Source organism: Acomys minous (assembly GCF_964271855.1).
Source record: "Acomys minous genome assembly, chromosome: 13".
In the NCBI taxonomy this organism is placed as follows: domain Eukaryota; kingdom Metazoa; phylum Chordata; class Mammalia; order Rodentia; family Muridae; genus Acomys; species Acomys minous.
This window is the reverse complement of record NC_140495.1, coordinates 40,443,212-40,464,853: the sequence shown is the minus strand read 5'-3', so window position 1 is coordinate 40,464,853 and position 21,642 is coordinate 40,443,212. Positions and strand designations below refer to the sequence as shown.

Below are 21,642 nucleotides of genomic sequence, written 5' to 3'. Positions count from 1 at the left end.
AGGGCAGGGTTCTCCTTTCTTCCTTCAGTAGCTTCTTGGATCTTATCATCAAGGTTTCTCTCTTTTGTAAATATTTAATTACATTTATTCATTATTTGTGTGTAGGGCACAGGAGGTGCACATGTGCCATGGCGCACGTGTGGAGGTCAGAGGACATCTTTCTCTCCTACAATGGAGGTCTCAGGGGTTGAACTCAGGAGGTCAGGCGTGGCAGCAAATGCCTTTACTGCAAATGCAAGTCTTCATTGTTTTGAGGATGCTCGTTAGTGTCAGCCAACAACTGTGGGTCTTTGCTGGAGTGTTATAATCCTTTACAAAGATATGGAGACGATAAGGGAGCAAAGTATGTTGGTACCTATGGCATAGGGCAGCTTTCTGTAGAGCTCTAGAGTGGATGCACTGCTGTGCGTTCAGGGAGCAGCAAGGAGCCATCATGGGTGAACCCTAGTGAGAGCAGAAGCAGTGAATGTCAGAAGGGCTGGGACCAAGCGGAGTTATGTGCAAGAGGCTTGTGGGCCACAGCAGGGTTAGGCTTTTATGTGAGTAGCACTGTGGGCAGGCTCAAAGGAAGATAGGACTCGTGGTGTAGGATAGGAAGGGTTAGCGATGGCTGTTCTAGGAGTCAGGGTGTAGGGTGGGGTGGGTTAGAGATGGCTGTTCTAGGAGTCAGGGTGTAGGGTGGGGTGGGTTAGCGATGGCTGTTCTAGGAGTCAGGGTGTAGGGTGCAGGGTGGGTTAGCGATGGCTGTTCTAGGAGTCAGAGTGTAGGGTGGGGGTAGGTTAGAGATGGCTGTCGTCTAGTAGTGTTGTAGAGCAGTCTGCGTACTCACAGGGGGAGGACTCTGTTTGGGCTAGAAACTTGAGCATTAGTCATGTGTTAAAAAGGATTTTTAGCCAGGTGTAGTGGCGCACACTTTAATCGCAGTACTCAGGAGGCAGAGGCAGGCAGATCACGGTGAGTTCGAGGCCAACCTGGTCTACAAAGTGAGTTTATGTATGTATTAAATGTAAGTATTAGGACTCAGAGGTCAGAAGAGGACAGTGGATATTTTGGAACTGGAGTTTGGGTGCTGGGAATGGAACCTGTGTCTTCTGTGAGAACAGCAAGTGCTCTTAACTGCTGAGCCATCTCCCTAGCTACAATTAGTAGATTGCCACTATTGGTCAGAAGGTTCAAGATTTTAAGACTAGATGAGATATTTAAAGCAAGAAAATGAAAGTGGATGGAGAAAAAAAATCACAAGATTTCAATCCTAATGATATCTAACTTGAAAGAGCAAAATTGGAGGAACAGATAAGGAATGAAGGGAGATTTTTGGCTCAAGGAGATAATAAAGGAGTTGAAGTAGAGTAGGAATAAAACCCAAAAAATCAACTAAGTGATAACCTGCTCCAAGGAGCAGACTTTCAACTGGTCAGGTAATGCTTCATATTCACAAACAGGAAGACTGAAACTTGCCCATGTGGTTTAGTCATTGGTCATCGTGAGGGGTTGAAAATGCACATCAGACAGGAATGGGTTTAAGAGAAGCTGAGAAGTGAGAAAATAGGAACAGTGGTATAGGATTATAGAACAGCCAGATAGTAAAACAGGGGAAAGTTGATCATATGATGTTGGGCAAGAGAAAAGGAGGAGAAAGAAGGGAGAAAGAAGAGAAGGGAGAGTGTGCGATTGCATGAGGTGGGCTCTTATTGATTGGGGTTTCCCTTTGTCACTGGGAGGGGATAGGATAAGTGGGGTGAATGAAGAGATGGGGTCTTAGGATGACCTCTAAGAAGGATTTGGTTTTAGTACTAGAAGCTTGAATATGTGGGCATCCATCTATGTTAATGCGTATATAGTGTCAGGAGAGCTTGAGGAATATTTCATTATTTTTAAAACCAAATTTGCAGTTTTTGACCTCGCTTAATAGATATTGTTTCAATACCTATTACACAATGGAGTTATAAATAATTAAAATAGCCTCCAGATAGACGTTTGGAAAGATAGTTTAAGTTCCTCACTTTGTACAGTATCTGAATGTATTTGTGATGCTGTGACATAGGATATAGACATATTCATGTTACTTGCACATATGTACTCTTTGTATTTTATATTTGGTATAGACAATAGGAGCTAGAATTTCTCTTCTCCAAGGTAGGCAACAGAGGCTCTTTTCTGCGTACAGTGGTAAGACACAACTCATTCTAGCATGTTCTTCCCAGTGTTCTGCAAGGAGGAATGTTGCACAGGACGCCTGCTGCAGCAAGCTGGCCTTGCTGAGTTTCTCCAGAGTCTGTTAGCTTTGGGCCACACTTTCAGTCTAATTTTGGTTGACAGTCTTGCTGCAGTCATGCTGATGTTAAGGCTCCATAAAGGCCCATGTAATGCGCCATTTTATCTGGATGCCTATTCTCTGCCCGTCTGGCTTGGTATCTGTGTGTATTCGGGTGTGCTTGTCCATGTGTGTTCATGTGCTGGTCAGAGGGCAACCCCAGGTATCTTCCTCCATCACGCTTCACTTTCATTTTTGATGATCGGTTAGTGACAGAATCTGCCATTGAACCTAGGATTCTCCAGCTATGTAACACTGACTGACCAGTGAGCTCCAGGGACCTGCCCACTTCCATCATCCCCCAACCCCAGAGCTGGGGTCACACATGTGGACCTCCATACCAAGCTTTTCTGTGGGTGCTGAGACTCCAATCTCACCTCATCCTTCAGACACTTTACCTTCTGAACCATCTCCTCAACCCCCTTTAATATATATTTTATAAGCCATCATGTATAAATCAGTTCTCCTCTGGGTTATATGAGCTGCCTGAGTAAATCCTAGCATGTGATGGTGTTTTGGGAACTCCACTCGACAGCCAGAAGGTCTAAACAGTCCAGGACAATGGCGTCTAATGGTCCATGCTGTGTGATGTGATTCAAGGCTCGCAGGGTCAGAAGTGAATGGAAGTAGTGGGTATTGAGCAGGCACCCAGTGCTACAGAACTGATAGCCTTGCTGGCTCTTACCGTGAGGTCTCTGCACCTTTTTAGGTCACAGGATTGTTTTGTCTTGATTGTGATGTAAGAATAAAGGAAAAAAAAACAAGTGTAACCATTGCCACCCAATGGAGTCAATGAATCCAGAGTCAGAGTGACTGGGAAAGAAAGAGCTTTATTGACAACAGGCTGCCTGCTGGAAGAAAGCAGGCTCTGTTTTCCAGTGACCGTCTTACCCTTTGGCCTGAGGGAGTGTTTTATAGGGATTTCCAGGGGAGAGCGTTTGTGTTCCCAGCAGGTGGGCTGCCTCAGTTTCCATTGGTCCTAAACAAGCCCTCTGGAGTGTGGGCTGCACACATCCCCTCTTGCTCAGGACTTAGGTCAGTGAGTGGTGTTCTCAGCATCTAAACAAGGCACGCACCATCAGCTTCCCAGTTGGCAGTTTGTCTGGTTCTGTTACTGTTTCTGACATCATACTCCCAGGCATGACTTTCTTCCATAACTCAGGACCAAGTTCTGCTCAGGAAGAGAGGGTCAATGTTGTTTTTAACTTCAGTGTGCAGCAAGTCAATAAAAGACAGACTTTAGTGAACATTCATCCTCCAGAGGTAGAGAAGGCAGGAGTGAGGAGAACCTCCAGAGGATTGGAACTTGACATGAGGAGACTTCCTGTGCTTCACAGGCAGTTTACTGTTTCCTGACTTAGTACTTGTGTGTTGTTTGTTGTTAGGACATTAAACTAGGGAACAATGTTGTATTACATAAACAAGTCTTTTTCAAGATAGGGACATTAACCACTGATACAGACAGGAACCTTCCCGAAGCGAAGCCTTGGGGTGCAGTGATTAAGAGATGGATTTGGGTCACTGTCAGCTGTCAAGTTAACAAACTTAGAGTCACTGGAGAAGAAGAGCCTCAACTGAAGAGTTGCCTTACTCGGGTTGGCCCGTGGGCAAGTCCGTGCGGCATTGCCTACATTGCTAACTGACGAGGAGGGGCTTAGACCACTGTGCGCAGTACCACCCCTGGGCAGAATGCTGACTGAGAAGTAACCAGCCAATAAGTAGCATTCTTCTGCGGTTCCTGCCTCTGTTCCTGCTTGGATTCCTGCCCTGATTCGCTTAATGATAGATTGTGACCTGGTAGTATAAGTCAAATAAAGCCTGTCCTCCCCAAGCTGCTTTTGGTCAGAGTATTTAATCACAGTAATAGAAAGCAAACTAGAACAGTCAGTCGGTATCCAGTGGCCCTTTGTGTATATCTTTTTCAATTAGTTCTGTCTGCACAAATGGCCTAAACCTCCAAACCTCAATTTCTTATAAAAAGGGACAATAGCCACTTGGCATAGTCATGAGCTAAAACATTCATTTCACTCATACTGACTAGCATTCATAGTTCTGAAAGGTACTTTGCATGCTACCAGAGGAGAAAGGTAATCGTCAATATCACCTAGTTACAAACCTTGTGACCCACGACAGTGACCTGCTTTCAAGATATACTGGTGCAGTAGTGGCACACATGTTATGGGGGTAACCAACCACTTTTAGATGGCATCTAAGGCGCTATCTGTAAGATAAAATCCATATCTGACACTGGTAAAGTGACCAAGAACCTGAGATTAGAGAGGTCATGGGCCTTGGGGGAAAACCTGGCACTATTATTCTGCTAAAGGAACATGGCAATAAAATGACTTCTAATGACATATTGCTATACCCATAGATCAGTGCTCAACCCTCTTCAGAAAAACTACTTGTAGTAAATAGTAATTAACAGGCATAGAGCCACACCTGGGCAATGTGCTGAGACTGAGAGACTTTGAAGCACTCAGCCATAGATGGAAGGTCTTCATCAAATCCCTCAAGGCTCAGGGATCTATTCAGAAGAGGTGGCAGAAGCATTGTAAGAGCCAGAGGCAGTGAATGACCCCAAGGAAATAATGTCTTTCAGATACAGCAGGACTAATGTACATATAAATTTACGTAGAGACAGTGACAGCACCCATAAGACCTGCATAGGTTCAAGCCAGACGAAATTCCATTGCTAGAAGGGGGAAGTGGGGAGGTCCCACCCCTAACCAAGAAGCTATTTGCAATTGATATTTGCTAGGAAAGGGTATATAATCTTTACTAAAAAGCATCCTCGTGCCCACACAGAACACAGAACACAGAATAGCCTGCCCTCTTTATATATATATATATACATACACACACACACTCACACACATACTCACACACATATCCACTCCGTTTTATTTATATTCATACATACACACAGTGCATGTACACTTTTTGTTTTGGCATTTTTTTCATCTTACGCATACTGACAGGCAGAGAAAGAGCATGAAGTTGGTGGGTAGGGAAATGGAGTTGGAAGAGAGGGAAAAGCCTGATCAAACATGTCATAGGAAAAAGAGTTGAACGAATATTCAGAGTGTCCTAATGTAATGTCTTGGATGTGGTGAAGGCTGTGTGATGCATATCATTTGGTTTTCTTTAATTAGGTTTTTATTTTTTTTTTTTGTGCAGTGGTTTTTAGCTTGCATGTATGCATGTATGAGGGCATCAGATCTTGGAGTTACAGTTGTGAGCTGCCATGCCAATGCTGGGAATTGAACCCAGGACCTCTGAAAGAGCAGTCAGTGCTCTTAACCGCTGAGCCAGCTCTCCAGCCCCTTACTTCCTCTTTTTACTGATGTGTGCATGCGTATCCATACACACATCCACTTTTGTAGAGTTTAAAAACATCTTAGTCTCGTGAGTTTTGAGAGAATTTATTGCATATCTGATTTCAAGCCTGTCTTGTGATTGCAATTCCTTCTTCCACCATGTGGGTTCTGGGAGTTGAAGTTTGATTGTCAGCTTTGGTAGCAAGCACCGTTACTTACTGAGCACCTCAGCAGCCAGGAAAGATTTTCTGAGAATCACTTCACTGTAGATTTGGGGCTGCCGTGAAGAAGCGAGGTTAGATATGTGCCTCAAAGTTTCCCATCTTCTCTGCAAAGTTGCAGTTACGTGGCTTAAATTGAGAAAGCGGTCTGAGCAGTTCAATTTGCCATCCTGTTTTTGGATTTCCAGGGTTGTGCTTTGCTGCGTGATTTTGATGTTTTCAGAATTCCTTTAAAGGATAGTTATTCTTAAATGATCACTAGTGTCCACTGTGCAGTTTGTCTTTGTGTTTAGAACATTGCCTTCAGATTATTAGTGGCCTTAATGAAAGGACGTGATGGGGGGGGCGGGGAGGAGAGGTGTGACTAATGTCTATTAGAATGGCGATCTCAGTTTTATGTCACTTAACCCCCACAGCAACTCTGTAAGGTAAGGGATCCTATCCCACCACAGAGATAAGGGTGAAGATGCCATCAGGGAGGCAACTTGCTTAGAGCAGTCAGAGTTTCAAGCCTTGGTTTTGAGGGAATTTAACTCTTTCTAATCTACCATCTCCGTTGACTCTCCCGGATGGTGTGAGCAGTTCACTCACGCCCCGGGGACTGTCAACTCGTGTATATCATGCTGGTTCTTAGGAGCAAGCAGTAAAAGGCCTGCGCCCTGCTGGAATTGCAGTGGCACCATGAGATGTATGTGTTAGCAGGACTAGTGCTGATCTGGGGATTGGCAGGAGTAGAAGCAGGCACGTACGTGCACTGCAGGAGCCTTGGTAAAGGCAGTGTTCGTTCAGCTAAGGTAGCAGAGGAGATTCAGAAGAGCGGGTGCTGTGATATGTCTATGCAACAGTGAGATGGTAAAATCAAGGTGGTAGGAATTTGGAAGGAGCCAGAAGAATTGAGGCTGCCTCCAGGAGTGGTTCGGTTCAAGTGGCGTTGCCTTTACTAATGAGGGGAAGAACAAGGCAGGACGCAGAACGGAATAATAACAGCAATGGTCCTGTTGGTCTCGTTAGGTTCTGGTACGCGGGAAAGCATCTGGGAGTTCCGTGGGAGATCTGGGATGGTGAGAGAAGTTTGAGTACCATTCACTTACAAATGGCATACGAAGCCACAGGAGTGGCTACGGCTATCTAGGGAAAGCAGACATGCATACATGGCAGTAGAAGCCAAAAGCACTGTTACCGATTCACCCTCTGTGGAGAGTCTTTGTCACATTTGCTAACTTAGTATTACATGCACATGTGCTTGCCTTTCCTATGTTGAAAGGGCAGCTCATCCTGTATCCGCTGCATCGGAAAGAGTAACGACCATGCGCACTACGAGATACCAACACCTTAGCAGCTTGCAACTGGACTGTGTGGCTCTGTGTGGCTCTTGTGATGGGCTATATCTAAAAGTCTACATGAGCCTCTTTGATGGAGCTCTCAGGTGCACAAAATGAACAGTGTGACACATAAACCACCTGCTCTTTAGATGTAGGTGGATGGTGAAAGAATTAGGTTGCCACTGAGACACTGAAAGCAGAACATCTAGGTTTAACCAGGCGGCAGATGGAATCCCACATGATTCTCGTAGACACTCCTTAAAACAAAGCATTTTGGATAGCTCGTGCCCATGGGTCACTCAGGAGACAGAATTATAAATGTTAACATCTCCATGCCAGCAGTGAGAGAAGCCTCTTAGGACCAGGTGAAAATGGGATGTCCCCAGTGGGCACTACCTGGAAACCATCCAAACGCAAGGCAACAGGTAAACAGTGCATTGTCCTGTAGAGCCACACACAGCAGTATGGCCGACTGTGCTGAATATAAAAATGCTTTTTAAATGAAGGAGCCAGACACCAAAGAATGCAGACTGTATGGCCTCATTTATATGAAATTTGAGAACAGGCAAACGCTGAGACAAGTGGACTCGAGGCTCGAGCCAAGGGAGGCGTGGGAACTGCAGGGGGACAGAGATGTTCTGTGAACCGAGGAGGGTGCCTCTTAGATGGTGCATTCATCTGTCCCAGCTCATTAACTTGCACACGTAGATTTGTTCACTTCACTGTGAGTTTCAAATCAGCAGCGAAATGAGAAAATGAAAACCTGCTGGGCAGTTGTGTGGGAACGAGCCTGGGGAGGACACGGCGTGCTATCTCAGACTCAGGGAACCCACAGGAAGCCTTGTCCCCCTCATCCCTTCATGTCCAGAGTGACTTCTTTTTACACTCTGCTATCTGTGCACCATAAATATCTTTTCCTATAAGACTGTTGAGCAACTCAGATTCCATGAGGTAGTGCTCTAAAATACCTTCGGAGGGCAGGTGTGAACTGTGAGCCTTGCTGTTCCCGTGCTGTACCCTCCTAGACTCCAGGCTGAAGGAGGGAGGTCACAGGACTTACCTGGGGGTGGAGCAGCCCCTTCGTTCCTTGTCTAAGGTGGATGGAGGGGCAAGAGGTAGCAGGATGGGAGGGAGAAGGCGGAGGTCACCTGTAGCCGGTGTCTTTATGACTTGAGATTTGTATGTGCACGTGTAAAAAAGACACATTTAAGAAATATTTCCACTATTATTCATGTTGCTTTAATTCTCCCTTTGAACAGGAGATAGTGGATAACCTCCTTCAAAATGGAAGACGGAAAGCCCGTTTGGGCCCCCCACCCCACAGATGGGTTTCAGATGGGCAATATTGTGGATATCGGCCCTGACAGCTTAACAATCGAACCCTTGAACCAAAAAGGCAAGGTAAGTTTCTCAGAGAGATTTCAAAATGTGATCTCTTTCAAACACACACACACACGCACACACACACACACACACACACACACACACACACACACACACACAGACAGACACACACACATACAGACAAACAGATACAGGCAGACAGACAGACAGACAGACAGACAGACAGACAGACACACACACACACACACACACACACACACACACACACTTCCCTCAAGAAAGGTGAAAATATTCCTGCTATAGTGGAGGAAACAAATGTCTGGAAATGTAAATGGAGTTTTGAGCTGACTTCCTTGATTCAATGGGAAGTGTGTACTGTGAGGAAATAGGATCCTGCGATCATCAGAAACCTAGCATTCTTAGTTGTGTGATAAAATAATCAGAGGCAGCATTTTTATTCCATATGCTACACTATTAGAGTCAATGGTGTAGCAGTGATGTAGTCAATGTGTTACAGAGTAACCATGGACAATGTGAACTTTGCTATGATGTCACGTTCCGCTTGGGAGCTTCAGCAGTTTTGTCATTTCTCCTTTTCCATTTTGTTTATCTGTTTAAACTAACTCATTTACTTAAACTTCTATAGTGTGGGTTTTGGGTAAATACATTTCTATTATGTAAAGATAATTGAGTCTCAAACCTCCCAGATATTATTTTTATGATAATAATGTAAAACATGCTTTAGTTCTGTACATACATTATTTACTTCCTTAAAAAAAAAAATCTTAGATGACTAGTCAGGATTCCTAAGTGGAGGTTGGAGGAAAGGGACCGTGAGTGTGACTTGCTTATAGCCAGGGCCTCCATTGTACGTGTGCGTCTTTCTTTCAGTCTTTCCAAGGTTGGGTCCTTTTTTTTTTTGGTACCATAGCCTCACGGTTTTAAGCTTAGCAAATAATCCCATTACACATTTCTTCTGACTAAATGTGGGGATGTAATTTCTGTTTACTTCAGGCTCTGCAGAAACCCATGAATAATTTACATTTTCCTGATGCATGGTTAACTAATGCCATATGACTGCCATCCTTCTGGGAACCTTAGAAAAACAAGGTGGATCTCTCAGGAGGTCTTTTCAGAGAGAACACTGCTCTGTTACTGTAAACAACCGGGGAACCAGAATGCATAATATATATTTGGGCCCTGTTAGTGGAGGCCAATTAAAGATGCCTTCAGGAAAGAAACAGCAAAGCGTTCTCCAGCTCCCTCATTAGCAGTACCTGTGTGTACTCACAGCGCACTGCATATCGAAAAAGCCGCCTTTTAAGAGTTCACACAATATACGTTTTGAAAGCTTTTACTTTGTGTTTAGCATGTTTTATAAGCACAGTAAACTAAAAGGCTGGGATGAATCTAGGGTTGTACCTCCTGGGTCTGTTCTGTTGGGCTCTGTCACGTCTGGAGGTGACAGAGTAACTCAGATCAAGAATAAATGAAACTTAACTTAAGGGGATGTGCTTTTATAAAATATTGTACATATTTCAGCATGTTCTGAACGATGTCAATATTAGTGTTAACCAACCAGGAACATATATAGAACCAATAAAGTGCGGTTTAATTCAATTATTTTGCGGTACATTTGTCTGTTTGTTGTGGGTATGTGTTTGTGTGTGTGTGTGTTGTACAAAATCCTTTCAAATAGAGACCAGAAGCCAACCCATGGGAGGCGGTTTGCTTTTTTCACTACGTGGGTTGTAGGAGATTGAGCTCAGTTCCCTAGGCTGGCTGGCAGGCGCCTTTATCTACTGAGCCATCTTGCTGGGCCCTGCTTTTCTTTCTGTAATGGCAAAAACTTCCCTAACACCCCCGCCCCCAAAAAGAGCCCTTTTGATGAAAATATATACATATTTTTAATGAAACATTACTCTTTTCTTGAAGGGGAGAGAAAATAGAGGCTGGTTGTTAATTTGGGTGCTGAATGAAGAGGGAGAGAAACTTCCTCGGGCCTTGTCTTAGTTCCTCTTAATCTTCTCACTTAAGGATCTAGGTTGCTTTTCCACTGGAACATTGATTCCTCATCTGGAGTCTTTCTTATTAGGTACAGCTCCTGCCAGGCTAGGATCAAGTCCTCTGTTGATATCGCTGTGACAAGTATGCACACCGGTCTACGGTAGTAGCGACTATTTCAGAATGGATTTTCCTACAGACTCATTGCTATGAATTGATTGTTTTATTATCTCGTGCTCTACATAATGTTTACTGTCTGGTTCATGTTGACCCGATTTCCCTTTTGAAGGAGCGATCTTTCCTCCAAACCTTCCATATCTATTACACTGAGAACATATGTATTAGGTTGCAAAGAATTAACTTTCAGAGCCTTGAGTTCAGCAGTCTTTTAAGTCGGGTATGATTTTGTTGTTGTTTTGTGTACTAGAGACTGCATGCAGGGCCTCACATATTTTACACAAGCACTTTGCCACTGAGCTTTTTGCCCAGACTACTAAAGTGGTAATCATTTGAATTAGAATAGTCTTGGAAGCCTGGATTTTACTTCATAAACTATGGTAACCTTGTTGTATACAGTATTCCTGCACACATAGACTTACAAATATTGTTTTTTCTTTTGGTACTGGAGCTCAGACCAAGGGCTTTGCCCATGCTGAGCATAAGCTCGACCATGGAGCTAACCCTCCAGCCCTGCAGATGTTATTCTAAAGGAACCAAGCCATTTTCCCTCAAGAGTTTCACCCGATACAGTTGGAAATGTCAACCAGAAGAGTTAATTGTAATTATTTAGAGGTATAAATTTATAAATAACTGGTAAGATAGCATGGATTAAAATTTAATTCTCTTTAGATGTAATTTGAGATCATTTGTTCTCTGTTACAAGATGCTATCTTAATTCTGCAGTGTCTCCCATAGCCTTTCCAGTGATAAGTGAATGCAAGTTTCTTTATGGGTTATTAGTATTAGTTTTTGAAACAGGGTCTCTACTTATTATGTAGTCAAGCATGACCTTGACCTCCTGTTTGCACCGCCAAAGTGCTAAGATTACAGGCACGTCCCGCCTCACCCTGCTATTTGTGGGACCTTTTAATTATATGGACCAGATCTTTTTTTATATTTTTGGCATATTTTTGTATAGGAACTGATGTCAATGTATTTCTCACATAGCATTAATGCTTTGCTTTTGTTATATGCAACTGTGAATGTTTCTGTTTTTTAAAATAATACAATTGTTTACATGCAAACATTAAAATGCTTTTAATTTTTGGTGACTGGCATGCCCCTAAGTAGAAGTTTAGCATTAGGGTATTTGTTGTATTGTCCTGCTGTTGTTGTGCGAGCCTGCGATGCTTTATTTGTTCATTGCTGTTATTGATTCATGTCTACAGTAGTAGTGGACACAGTTTTTTGTTTTTGTTTTTTTTTTTTTTTGCTGAGAGCTGTCGTCTTCTGAATGAGTGCTTTGTTAAGTAGTAGAATCTGTGCTCTATTCTGATAGAGAATGTATGTTGCCGTTGTTACTGTGTGTGCAACCAGTTGAACTCCTTGTCTTTTACACTATCTAAAAGGCTCAGATGCTCAAACCTTTGTTTGTTTGTTTGTTAGACATTTTTGGCTCTCATAAACCAAGTGTTCCCTGCAGAAGAGGACAGCAAAAAGGATGTGGAAGATAACTGTAAGTATTAAGTTCAAACCTATTTCTCCAGCCCACAAGCCATCTGCTGTTCCAGAAAGGGAGTCAGTGGTTACGTTCCTAGTACTGTGGACTAGGTCAGAGCACACGGCTTGCTGAGAGCTCCTAGGAGCGTGGAAGGTCTAGGCTCCTACTGCGTCCTATGAGCACTGCCCTGGAAGAGTCTCCTGAGTGTCTCCCACCGTTACTTTAGATCTGTGTGGGAAGGGTGATGACTTAGTCTCTTCTTCCTAGTGTCGAAAGTCATTCCTCACCTTTCTATGGGAACCCAATTTGTAGTAATTTGGAAGTTGACAGCAGAAGTCATTTAATATCACTCTTTGGATAAGGCAAACCAATATTAAGTAAAGCAAAACAATACCGCATAATAATTTATAATTGAAAAGTTTATTTCAGAGCATTATATTAAAATATAGTATTAATCTGACTTATCAACACCTTAAAATACTTGGTGAAAAATGCTTTATTCATTGTACAGGGTATATTTATTTTTACATTTTGAACATTAAGAAGTAATCACGTGGGGCTGGAGAGACGGCTCAGTGGTTAAGGGGACTCATTGCTCTTCCAAAGGACCTGAGTTCAATTCCCAGCACCCACATGGCAGCTCACAACTGTCTGATTCCATATGCTGGTGTGCAGATGTACATGCAGACAAAGCACCCCTATACATAAAATAAATAAATAAGTAAGTAAGTAAGTAAGTAAGTAAATAAATCAAAAAAAAAAAAAGAAGATGTAATCACAGTTTAGTTGTTTTGGGGGAAGGTTTATTTTGGTTTATAGGTTGGGAGATTTCCATCTATGGTCATTTGATCCTAATGCCTTTGTGCTGCTGGTGAGATACAGTGTATCATGGCAAGAATATGTGGTAGAGGAAGTTGTTTACTTCACTAAATCCAGGAAACAAGAGAGCCAAGACCTCTACCAGTCTCCATCTTGCAATGGTTCCAAGCGAAGCACCAGTCGCCAAGAGTGGTAACTTTGGAGAACATTCTACATGCAAACTGGAATGGCGTAGGTGTGGTATTTGAGGGTCATTTGTAGTTACCATGTATTTCCTTAGAAGTATCTGACCTTAAATACTCTATAGAAAAGAAGACAAGTGAAAGATATAGTTTTTTTTCTTACTGCTTTTCACAGGGATGTACAATTGAGTAAGCCTGAAAGACCATGCATAGAAACATAGGCGTTGTGAAATAGTGACGGTGATGGGGCACGGTGGGCTGAGGGTGAGACGGTCATCCGTCTTGATTCTGACTTTGGCTTGGAAGCTTATGTGCCTATGACCCATCATATTCCTCTTTTGGGAAGTTCATCTGCAAAACAGGAGTAGTTATGCACACTGAGTGCTTAGAGGGGATGCATTCAGGACATTTGGCAGACTACCTGACTCAGTGAACCGCAGCTGTTAATATTAGGTGTTAAGATTGAGAAATAGTTTTTTTCCCCTTCCAAGTTGATACTTTGTCTGATGAAACAATGTAGTTTTGAGCAATAATCAAGGCAAAATAGGAAACCATCTCATGTTGAAAATAATAGAAAGTATCTTTCTGTTAAAGTTTTCCAGGGAGGCCAGTGCGATGGCTTCAGGACCCACATGGGGCAAAACCAGAATTGATTTCCCCACACACTGTATCTTGTACTGCCATTCCCTATAACATGTTAAACATAACAGAAGTTTGCTAAGGTATATAATGTAACAACTACTTTTCTTTATATATTAACATTATATATATATATATATATATGTATGTATATATGTGTGTAGCTAAGCACAATAGGTTTGATTTTTCCGTCTGCTTTTTTTAGTTAGTATTTTCCAACTCTCCTGTTTCCTTTGCTGTGATGTGTGTCACCACTGTTGACGTTCCCTGGCCCCAGTAGGGTTCGGTGCCTTTTTCAGGTGCTCTCACTGATGATTGTAAGAGGTAGCAGTGGCACCACATGGAAGCTAATTGGTCTTATCATACAGTAGCTTGTCCTGACTTGAAGTCCCTTTTCTGTAGTAATTTAAGCAGTTTTGGCTGTTGAATTTAGAATGCATTTTTTTCTTTCTTTCTTTTTTTTAGCTGTAGTTGTTCCTTAGTCTTTAGTCGTAGACTTGCCATTGTCCCACCAACCTTCCAAATGCAGTCCGCCTTATGCCTCCCTCTATTCTGTAGCACAGTGACAATGTAGTGATTAAATGCCTGATATCTGTAGTGTGTTATGAACTGCATGATAAAGGTTCAGTGAGAGCAAAGGTATAGCCTTGGTCATGGTGGTGCTCACCTGTAGCCCCAGCACTTAGGAGGCTGAGGCAGAACTTGAAAACCTCAAATTCATACTTGGGTAGCGGGATCCTGTCTCAAAACCACCCAACCACTTAACAAAGAAAACGCTGGCACCCAGAGGTGTTTGCTATTTTTTAAAGCAAAACTTATTGCTTACTTTTAGCTTTAGCTTTCATGTACTACTTATAAGAGTTTGATATGTAGAGGTTGATATGTTAGTTTTACATTTATATTTGATTCTTGGGCCTTAATAACAGAAAAATAGTTTAGGGGTAAATTCAGTAAAAACAAAAAACAAAACAAAACAAAAAAACCCGGAAGCAATAGCACCATTTCATGCTGAATTTAAGGTACTCTTACTCCCATATAATATTCCTCATGAATATTATATTCACCTGCCAGATGTTGAGAATAAGCACAGAGTGCAGAATTGCAAAGAATTCTAGAAGTTGCCCCTTTATTCCTGTCAGTGATGCAGTAACTTCTACAGCAATATATACACAGTGCTGATTTGCTCCCATGATGGTGGAATCATTTGTGGGTTCTCTTTCCCGTCTCTGTCACTGAACTAGAGCTGTAGTTAGTATACAGGATCTGAAATACTCAGATAATCTCATCAACACACACACCAAAGTCTGTCCAAAGGAATAAATTTTGTTGATAATTCTATAATGTCTTACTTTGTAAAGGTCTGTTGAGTAGCATGCATGAAGCCATGGTTGAATCCCCAACACTTCCAAAAAGGAAAAAAAAATAGACAAAAAATAAACTTAAAGCTTTAGGGCCAGTGACATGCCTCAACTGGTAAAGGTGCTTGTGATGCAGGCTTAGCATCCTGAATTCTTTTTCTCTGGTCCATGTAAAGGCAGATGTTGAGAACCAACTCTACAGAGTTATGCTCTGACCCACACAGTGCCATGGCATGTACCCCCCACCATGCATGCCTGTGTACATGAACTAAAATATATATAATAATGTGTTGCCAGGTGTCGTGATGCTCACCTTCAGTCCTAGCTACTGGGAAGGTGGAGGCAGGCAGACATCCGTGAGTTCAAGGCCAGCCTGCTCTTTATAGTGAGATTCAGGCTAGCCAGAGCTACACAGTGAGACTTCTCAAAAAAAATATTGCTCTTTTGACTATAGTTACATCTATAAATACTTAGACATAAAAAAGTGAGCAATAAAGTAGTGCAAGTAATCAGTCAAGTCAAGTGACCCTCGGGCTGGCCGCTGGAAGAGGGTGGGATGAAACTAGGTAGGGCAGGGAGTTGTTTCTTGGACCCTTGTGAACATTCTTGGACCATATATATCACTAGGGAGGTTGTTGAGACTTAACATTTTCCGCTCATACAAACAGCAGATTCTTTTCATGAAAATGGAATAGCCTGAGCAGTGTGGCTGGAGGCCCCCCTGCCACTGGCAGATAACTCCCCTGTGAGGGGTGTATTTGGTTGAATGAACAGATGTCCTTGAGTGAGAAGGCAGGTGGGAAGTAAGGCCTGGGGTGAAGAGAGTAGAGTTAGCAGCCACCCACATGCCAGTATAGGGTTACATGGCTGCTTTCACAGGGTGTGTGTGAGGTGCTATCAGCAGTTCTCACCCAGGGGAAGCAGATGCCAGTGTGTAAGCAGGTGCTTCAGAGGAAAGTGAGATGTGGGGAGTGACGCAGCCGAAGGGTTTGAATAAAGAAACAGCAGCGTGTGCGTCAGGCATCTAGGCTTCTAGGGGATGAGGTGGGAGAAAAACAGGGATGTAGAACGAAGGTGACCAGATTCCCAAACCAGATGCACCTCTGCTGCCTGAGCCCTTTCATATCTTTCCTACCTACTTACTCTCTTGTTCTGCTTTCAGTGGCATCAGAAAGCAGCGGGGCCCTTGGAAAGTGAACCGACTGCATTGTCTACATGCACAAACAGGACCTTTCTTTGCCAGGAGAGTCTCCAAGAGGGTCCTGTAGGCACCCTTGACTTGTAAACTAGGGCTGCAGGCACTGAAGACGTACGTACATCTTCAGGGGCCATGCAAGACATGCAAACTGTGCAGCATCTTGCCCTCAAATATTTAGTTTAGTACTAAAACCAGAAGTGTAAAATTGTTATCCTAATCCTGACATGTGTGGAAAGCATCAGATAGAAATTACAAAGGAGAGACTAGCTCTGGGGGTGGGGAGGTTGGAGAAGTAGCATTTTGAGATACATTTGTATTCTATCTCAAATCATCATTTTTGAGAAAGTGACTTGAAAGAGTATACATCTTTAAATGTTGTTATGTGTTTATTAAGGGCGTTGAGTAGATTTTAAGGTGTTTGTAGTTGATTAAATCCCAGTGATGTTCTTTGAGATGGAGAGAGAGTCAGTGAGTGCTCTGATTTAGTCAGTGCACTCTGCAGTCTGTACTGGAGAGAATCCCTTGATTAAAGCAGAAGCAGTAGGGCAAGTAGGAGGTCACCATGACCACTGAAGAAGTAGTGTGACCTGCACAGCAGGGAGCCGTAGAAAACGAGGAAGAGATGACATGTCAGGGATTCGGATTGTGTTAACATTAGTATATTTACCACGAACCTGGCAATAGGCTATATATATATTTTTTTCTTAATGTGGTATGAAGACTTGGAAACTGAATGCAAGTGGGAGTACAAGAGGGGATGGCTCCAAGGTTGACTACTGTTTTCAGTTTGGATAACTGATAAAGTTATTGTGAGAGCAGCAAGCAGGGTGTGTAAGAGGAGTGGTACTGTCTCCTGTGGCATAGGAGACGGGAGTGTGCAGGGAGTAGATAGGCAAGGACTTGGGATGGATTCCCAGCAGAGTAGGAAAACAAGGAATCTATTCTGATTCTGAACTTAACTCCTAAGAGGTGCGTGATGTCCTCTGGCCTGACTCTCCCTTATCAGTCATTGTGAGAGACTGTCCAAATAATCTGATGGTCCCTTACCATTATGAAATTGTCCTTTCTGTTTTATCTGTACGTTTCTGAGCATTGGGCTGGATGACCAGACTAGCATCTCACTTTGTAGGGTCATAAATATCTATAATAGTTATTTATCCTTGCTTGATTGTTCGTGTTTAAACCTGTCCTTAGCAGTGTATACACTCACTGGTGCTCACTAGATAGAAGTCCCCTAGCTGGAAATGTATCATCTAAGTTCTCACAGATGCATGTAGACAAGATTTATTTCAGCAACTGTTCTACCAACGACATGTACCCCGGATGGATTTGTTTTACACTAGCCCATGGGGGTTTATGTGTACCTGTGTTCTAAAACATAGGATTAAATCTACCTTAACAAATGAATTTGAAGCTGGGATCAAATGAATTTTATTTTACTTTTTGTTTTCCAACTCTCTAATCCAAACCTTTGTCTTAGGTTCACTGATGTACTTAAATGAAGCCACACTCCTCCACAATGTCAAAGTCCGGTACAGTAAAGACAGAATCTATGTAAGTATTTGGCCAGTGCCTTCAGTTTTTGTGGGTAATTGTTTCACACATCTCATTTGCTTTCGCCCTGCTTGGTCCGAGTGTGATGGACGTGACAATTCTAATGTGCGTTCTCCACACAGAGCTTCCCACAAGACCAGTACACAGTGGGTACTTAATAAAACCTACAGAATGAGATAATGAATTCAGAGAACTAATTAACCCACTTCAGGCTAGAAAGGTCCAAGTGTTTAAAAATCTATTTTGGAGTTTGATTTATTTTTGGTGTAAGCCTATTAATCTATTTAATTTCACTTTACACACTGCACAGACAATTTAAGGCAGCCTATAATGTACTGAAGTTAAAAAAAAACTAATGAGGAAAAATATGTAAATTATAATAGAAGGCACTAGCTGAAGAAGTATCAAATATTCAACAATTCTGAACACGGAAGACTAAATAATTTTAGATTTTCATTAGCCTTTAGTGCTGGCCCTTGAATATCCAGATCATTAAACACAAAGAAAGACAATGCTTTGTGCGTAAGTAGTTTGTATCAGACCATCCAGATGCACATTTAGCTACTGTGTTTTAATTAGAGTTATTCGCTGGGCACACGTGAGATTTTATTCTGCTATGACCGGGTCGTAGATTCCTTTGTTGGCTGGAGATAGATTACCACACTCTGGTATCCTGTTATAAAGAAGAGGCTTCATTATTTTTGAACGAAGGATGCACATGGCTTCTTTGACACTTACAAGATCAAATGACACTCTTAATCTTTTATATCACTATCAATTTGCCTAATTGTACTTACTTAATTCTGACTAAATTACATTTAGTCTTTGCCATCTGTCCAAGTAGTGACAGCTGGGAAATAGAACTAATGTATTTCTGTCCCCAAAGAATCTACTTGCCTCCTGGTTGTGCATGCTGTTAAGGCTTCACTTTCCTATATTTTTTTCCCCTAAATTCAACTAAGTAAAGAATATGTTTATGTGTGAATATAGGTATTCTTAAGTAGAAATATTTTCAGAGGTAACATTTATTCAATCTATAGCTTACAGTTGAATAGACTCTAATGTGCACCAAGTGTAGTGTTAAGTCAGTGAGCTATCAAAGTTTTACTGCCTGCCAAAGTAGTTTAACTGTAGTAAACCAGGGAAAATTAGCATGGCTATAACCCAGAGGCTGCATCTTCACAGTAGAACTCAAGGTCAGTGCTGTCAGGGTTGTCTGAAGTCACGAGTGGCGTGTTCTTTTCTCTTAGCCGATTAGGCCCTATAGTTATAAAGTTATGAAATGTGGGCAATGCCTGACTGCATCTGTTATTACTATAAAATTTTAATAAAGTTGTCAATTACTATTCTATATACATGCCTAATTATGTGAAGGAAGCAATTTAGAGGAATAGTTTAAACTTGACATTTTGTACTTACCAGAATCACTATCGTCCCTTAGATTTGGTTAAAATAGTAGGAGAACCTTAGTTAACATTCTCATGTTGCTAAAATCTCTGGTCCTTTACTTTTGCCCCTATTTTTTGCATTTATTTATCTTTATTTCATGTGTATGTGTGTTTTGCCTGCATGCATGTTTGTGCAGCGTGTATGTGGCCGGTGCCTGTGGTGGTCAGAAGAGGGTGTCTAATCCCACGTTAGAAGTATGGATGGTGGTCAGGCACCGTGTGGGTGCTGGGAAACCAAACCTGGGCCCTGTGTTTGGACAGCCAGCGCTGAGCCACCCCGTTCTCTTTGCTCACTGTTCTGTTGGAAACATGACTCAGGGCATTGTGTGCTTTCAGCAGGGTGAGAGCTTAGGATTTTCCAGCACTTCTCTTCTGCAGTTGAGAAGGACAGAGAAAGTATGCCTTGGCGTCCCAGTTGTATCAGTATTACTAAACTACAGCTCTGCCCAAGTAGGAGTTTTGTAAATTCTCCTAGTATATCTCTATGGTCTTTAAAGCCAAATTCAATTTCAAATTTATAAAGAAGTTCAAGGTGCTCACGAGACAGTTACCCACCAGTGGTTAGCATGTGGTGCTTTGAAGAACTCCCAAGACCAAGTGGCTGCCTCAGAGCTAAGCCACTCTTGGGCGTTCGCCGGCAGGGAAGGCTCAGAAGGAACAGAAGATCACTGAAACCCTTGAGGAGCAGTCTGAGGATACTGGGGACCTGAACCGAGCTGTGGGGCCCAGTGTGGGCACTCAGTCAGCAGCACAAGCCTGGGTGGGAGATTCAGAGACTCTGAGTTTGTGGGTGGTGATGTGGTGATGTGATATACCTGGGAGAACTATGGAAAGGGATTTTTTTTTTTTAAATGAGACACAGGGAAGTGGGAAGATATAATCTTGATTTTAAGGTTTTGACCTTGAAATGACTGTGGAATAACAGTATAAAAACATTTAAGTGGAAATAAGTATTTTGTTTTTGAATTTTAGGAATGGTGGGCTGTGTGTAAAATCAGAAAATGTAATTCAGATTTAGAATATTAATATTAATTTTATTAATTTGTCAATAATATGAGCATTTAATTTAGAATATTTAATTTAGAGCAAGAAATTGGATTTTGAAGTCTTGTTTGTCTAAGATTAGAAGGTTGCTGTTGAATAGTTCTCCTGCTTACCTTGTTTATTTTTGAAGGAAAGTAATAACTGGAAATTTCATTTTTCTTCTTTTCCTACTTAGACATATGTCGCCAACATTCTGATAGCAGTGAATCCGTACTTTGATATACCTAAAATATATTCTTCAGATACAATAAAGTCATATCAAGGAAAATCTCTTGGGACAATGCCACCTCATGTCTTTGCAATTGGTAAGTTGTATTTTAATTTTTGTCTTGTCCAAACCCTGGAAATCTTGTCCTGTGATTTTTTTTTTTTTTTGGCAGGAGTAGGATAGCTGTCCCCCAAACTTGGGCCTGTGTGTCTTGGCACTTGAAGCCCTGCACCCCCACCTTTGTCCCCACTTCCCAAGAGGTCACATAGCCTGGTAGCCAGGTTAAACTTCCTTTCCCCTTGTAAGGTCATGTCTGGTAGCACCTGGAATTCTTCCTCATGCAGATGAGGCATCCCCAGCACCCTGGCTCTGGCCAATGATATACACTCACCCCTAAAGCCCCTACCCAACCCCCAAAGGTTTAGGTAGCCTTTGCTTTCCCCAATGAAATAAGCTGTCTCACTGAAGTTGCCTCCTGAGAGGTCTGTTTCTCACCGTGCTCACCTCTGCCTGAGGTCGCTTTCACCCATCTGTTCCTGCCCCTGCTTCCCCTCTCAGGACCCACTGGTGGGGGTCATGAACCATAAGGGGGAGGGTAGCAGAGCCTGAATGCCATTATATCATACAAATCTACGGGATTTTAAAATTTGTTTTGAGTCTTTTAAAATATTTCATTATATATATATTCATTGTAAAGTGCTACATAAGGATGTTTTCATGCAAGTGTGAACTTGCATAAGTGTATTCTTCCAATATGTGCACCCTCCCCCACACCCTCCCCCACACCCTCCCCACACCCTCCCCACACCCTCCCCTTGTACTCTCCTCTTGTTGGTCCACCTTGTTCACAAGACAGTTTCACCTCTGTTTTGATATAATATTTACATATGCAATTTTATGTATCTATATGAACTCTAGGAACTGCATAGGAGAGAAAATATGAGACTGGCTTAGTTTGCTTGATTTGATATTCTCTGGTTATATCTATTTTTCCATAAATGATACAA

The 21,642-nt window shown here is 42.3% G+C and overlaps 1 protein-coding gene across 8 annotated transcripts in view; it reads left to right on the top strand.

Annotated features, from left to right (window-relative positions):
- MYO6 (myosin VI) overlaps positions 1 to 21,642 on the top strand; it is a 132,668-nt gene that overhangs the window by 38,966 nt on the left and 72,060 nt on the right. For all 8 annotated transcript variants that reach the window (XM_084752261.1, XM_084752257.1, XM_084752264.1 and 5 more), the window contains exons 2-5: positions 8,437 to 8,578; positions 12,131 to 12,200; positions 17,862 to 17,935; positions 20,603 to 20,732. In XM_084752261.1, coding sequence (XP_084608387.1) covers positions 8,462 to 8,578; positions 12,131 to 12,200; positions 17,862 to 17,935; positions 20,603 to 20,732 — 391 coding nt within the window. In that variant the 5' untranslated portion in view covers positions 8,437 to 8,461. The remainder of the gene's footprint in view (positions 1 to 8,436; positions 8,579 to 12,130; positions 12,201 to 17,861; positions 17,936 to 20,602; positions 20,733 to 21,642) is intronic.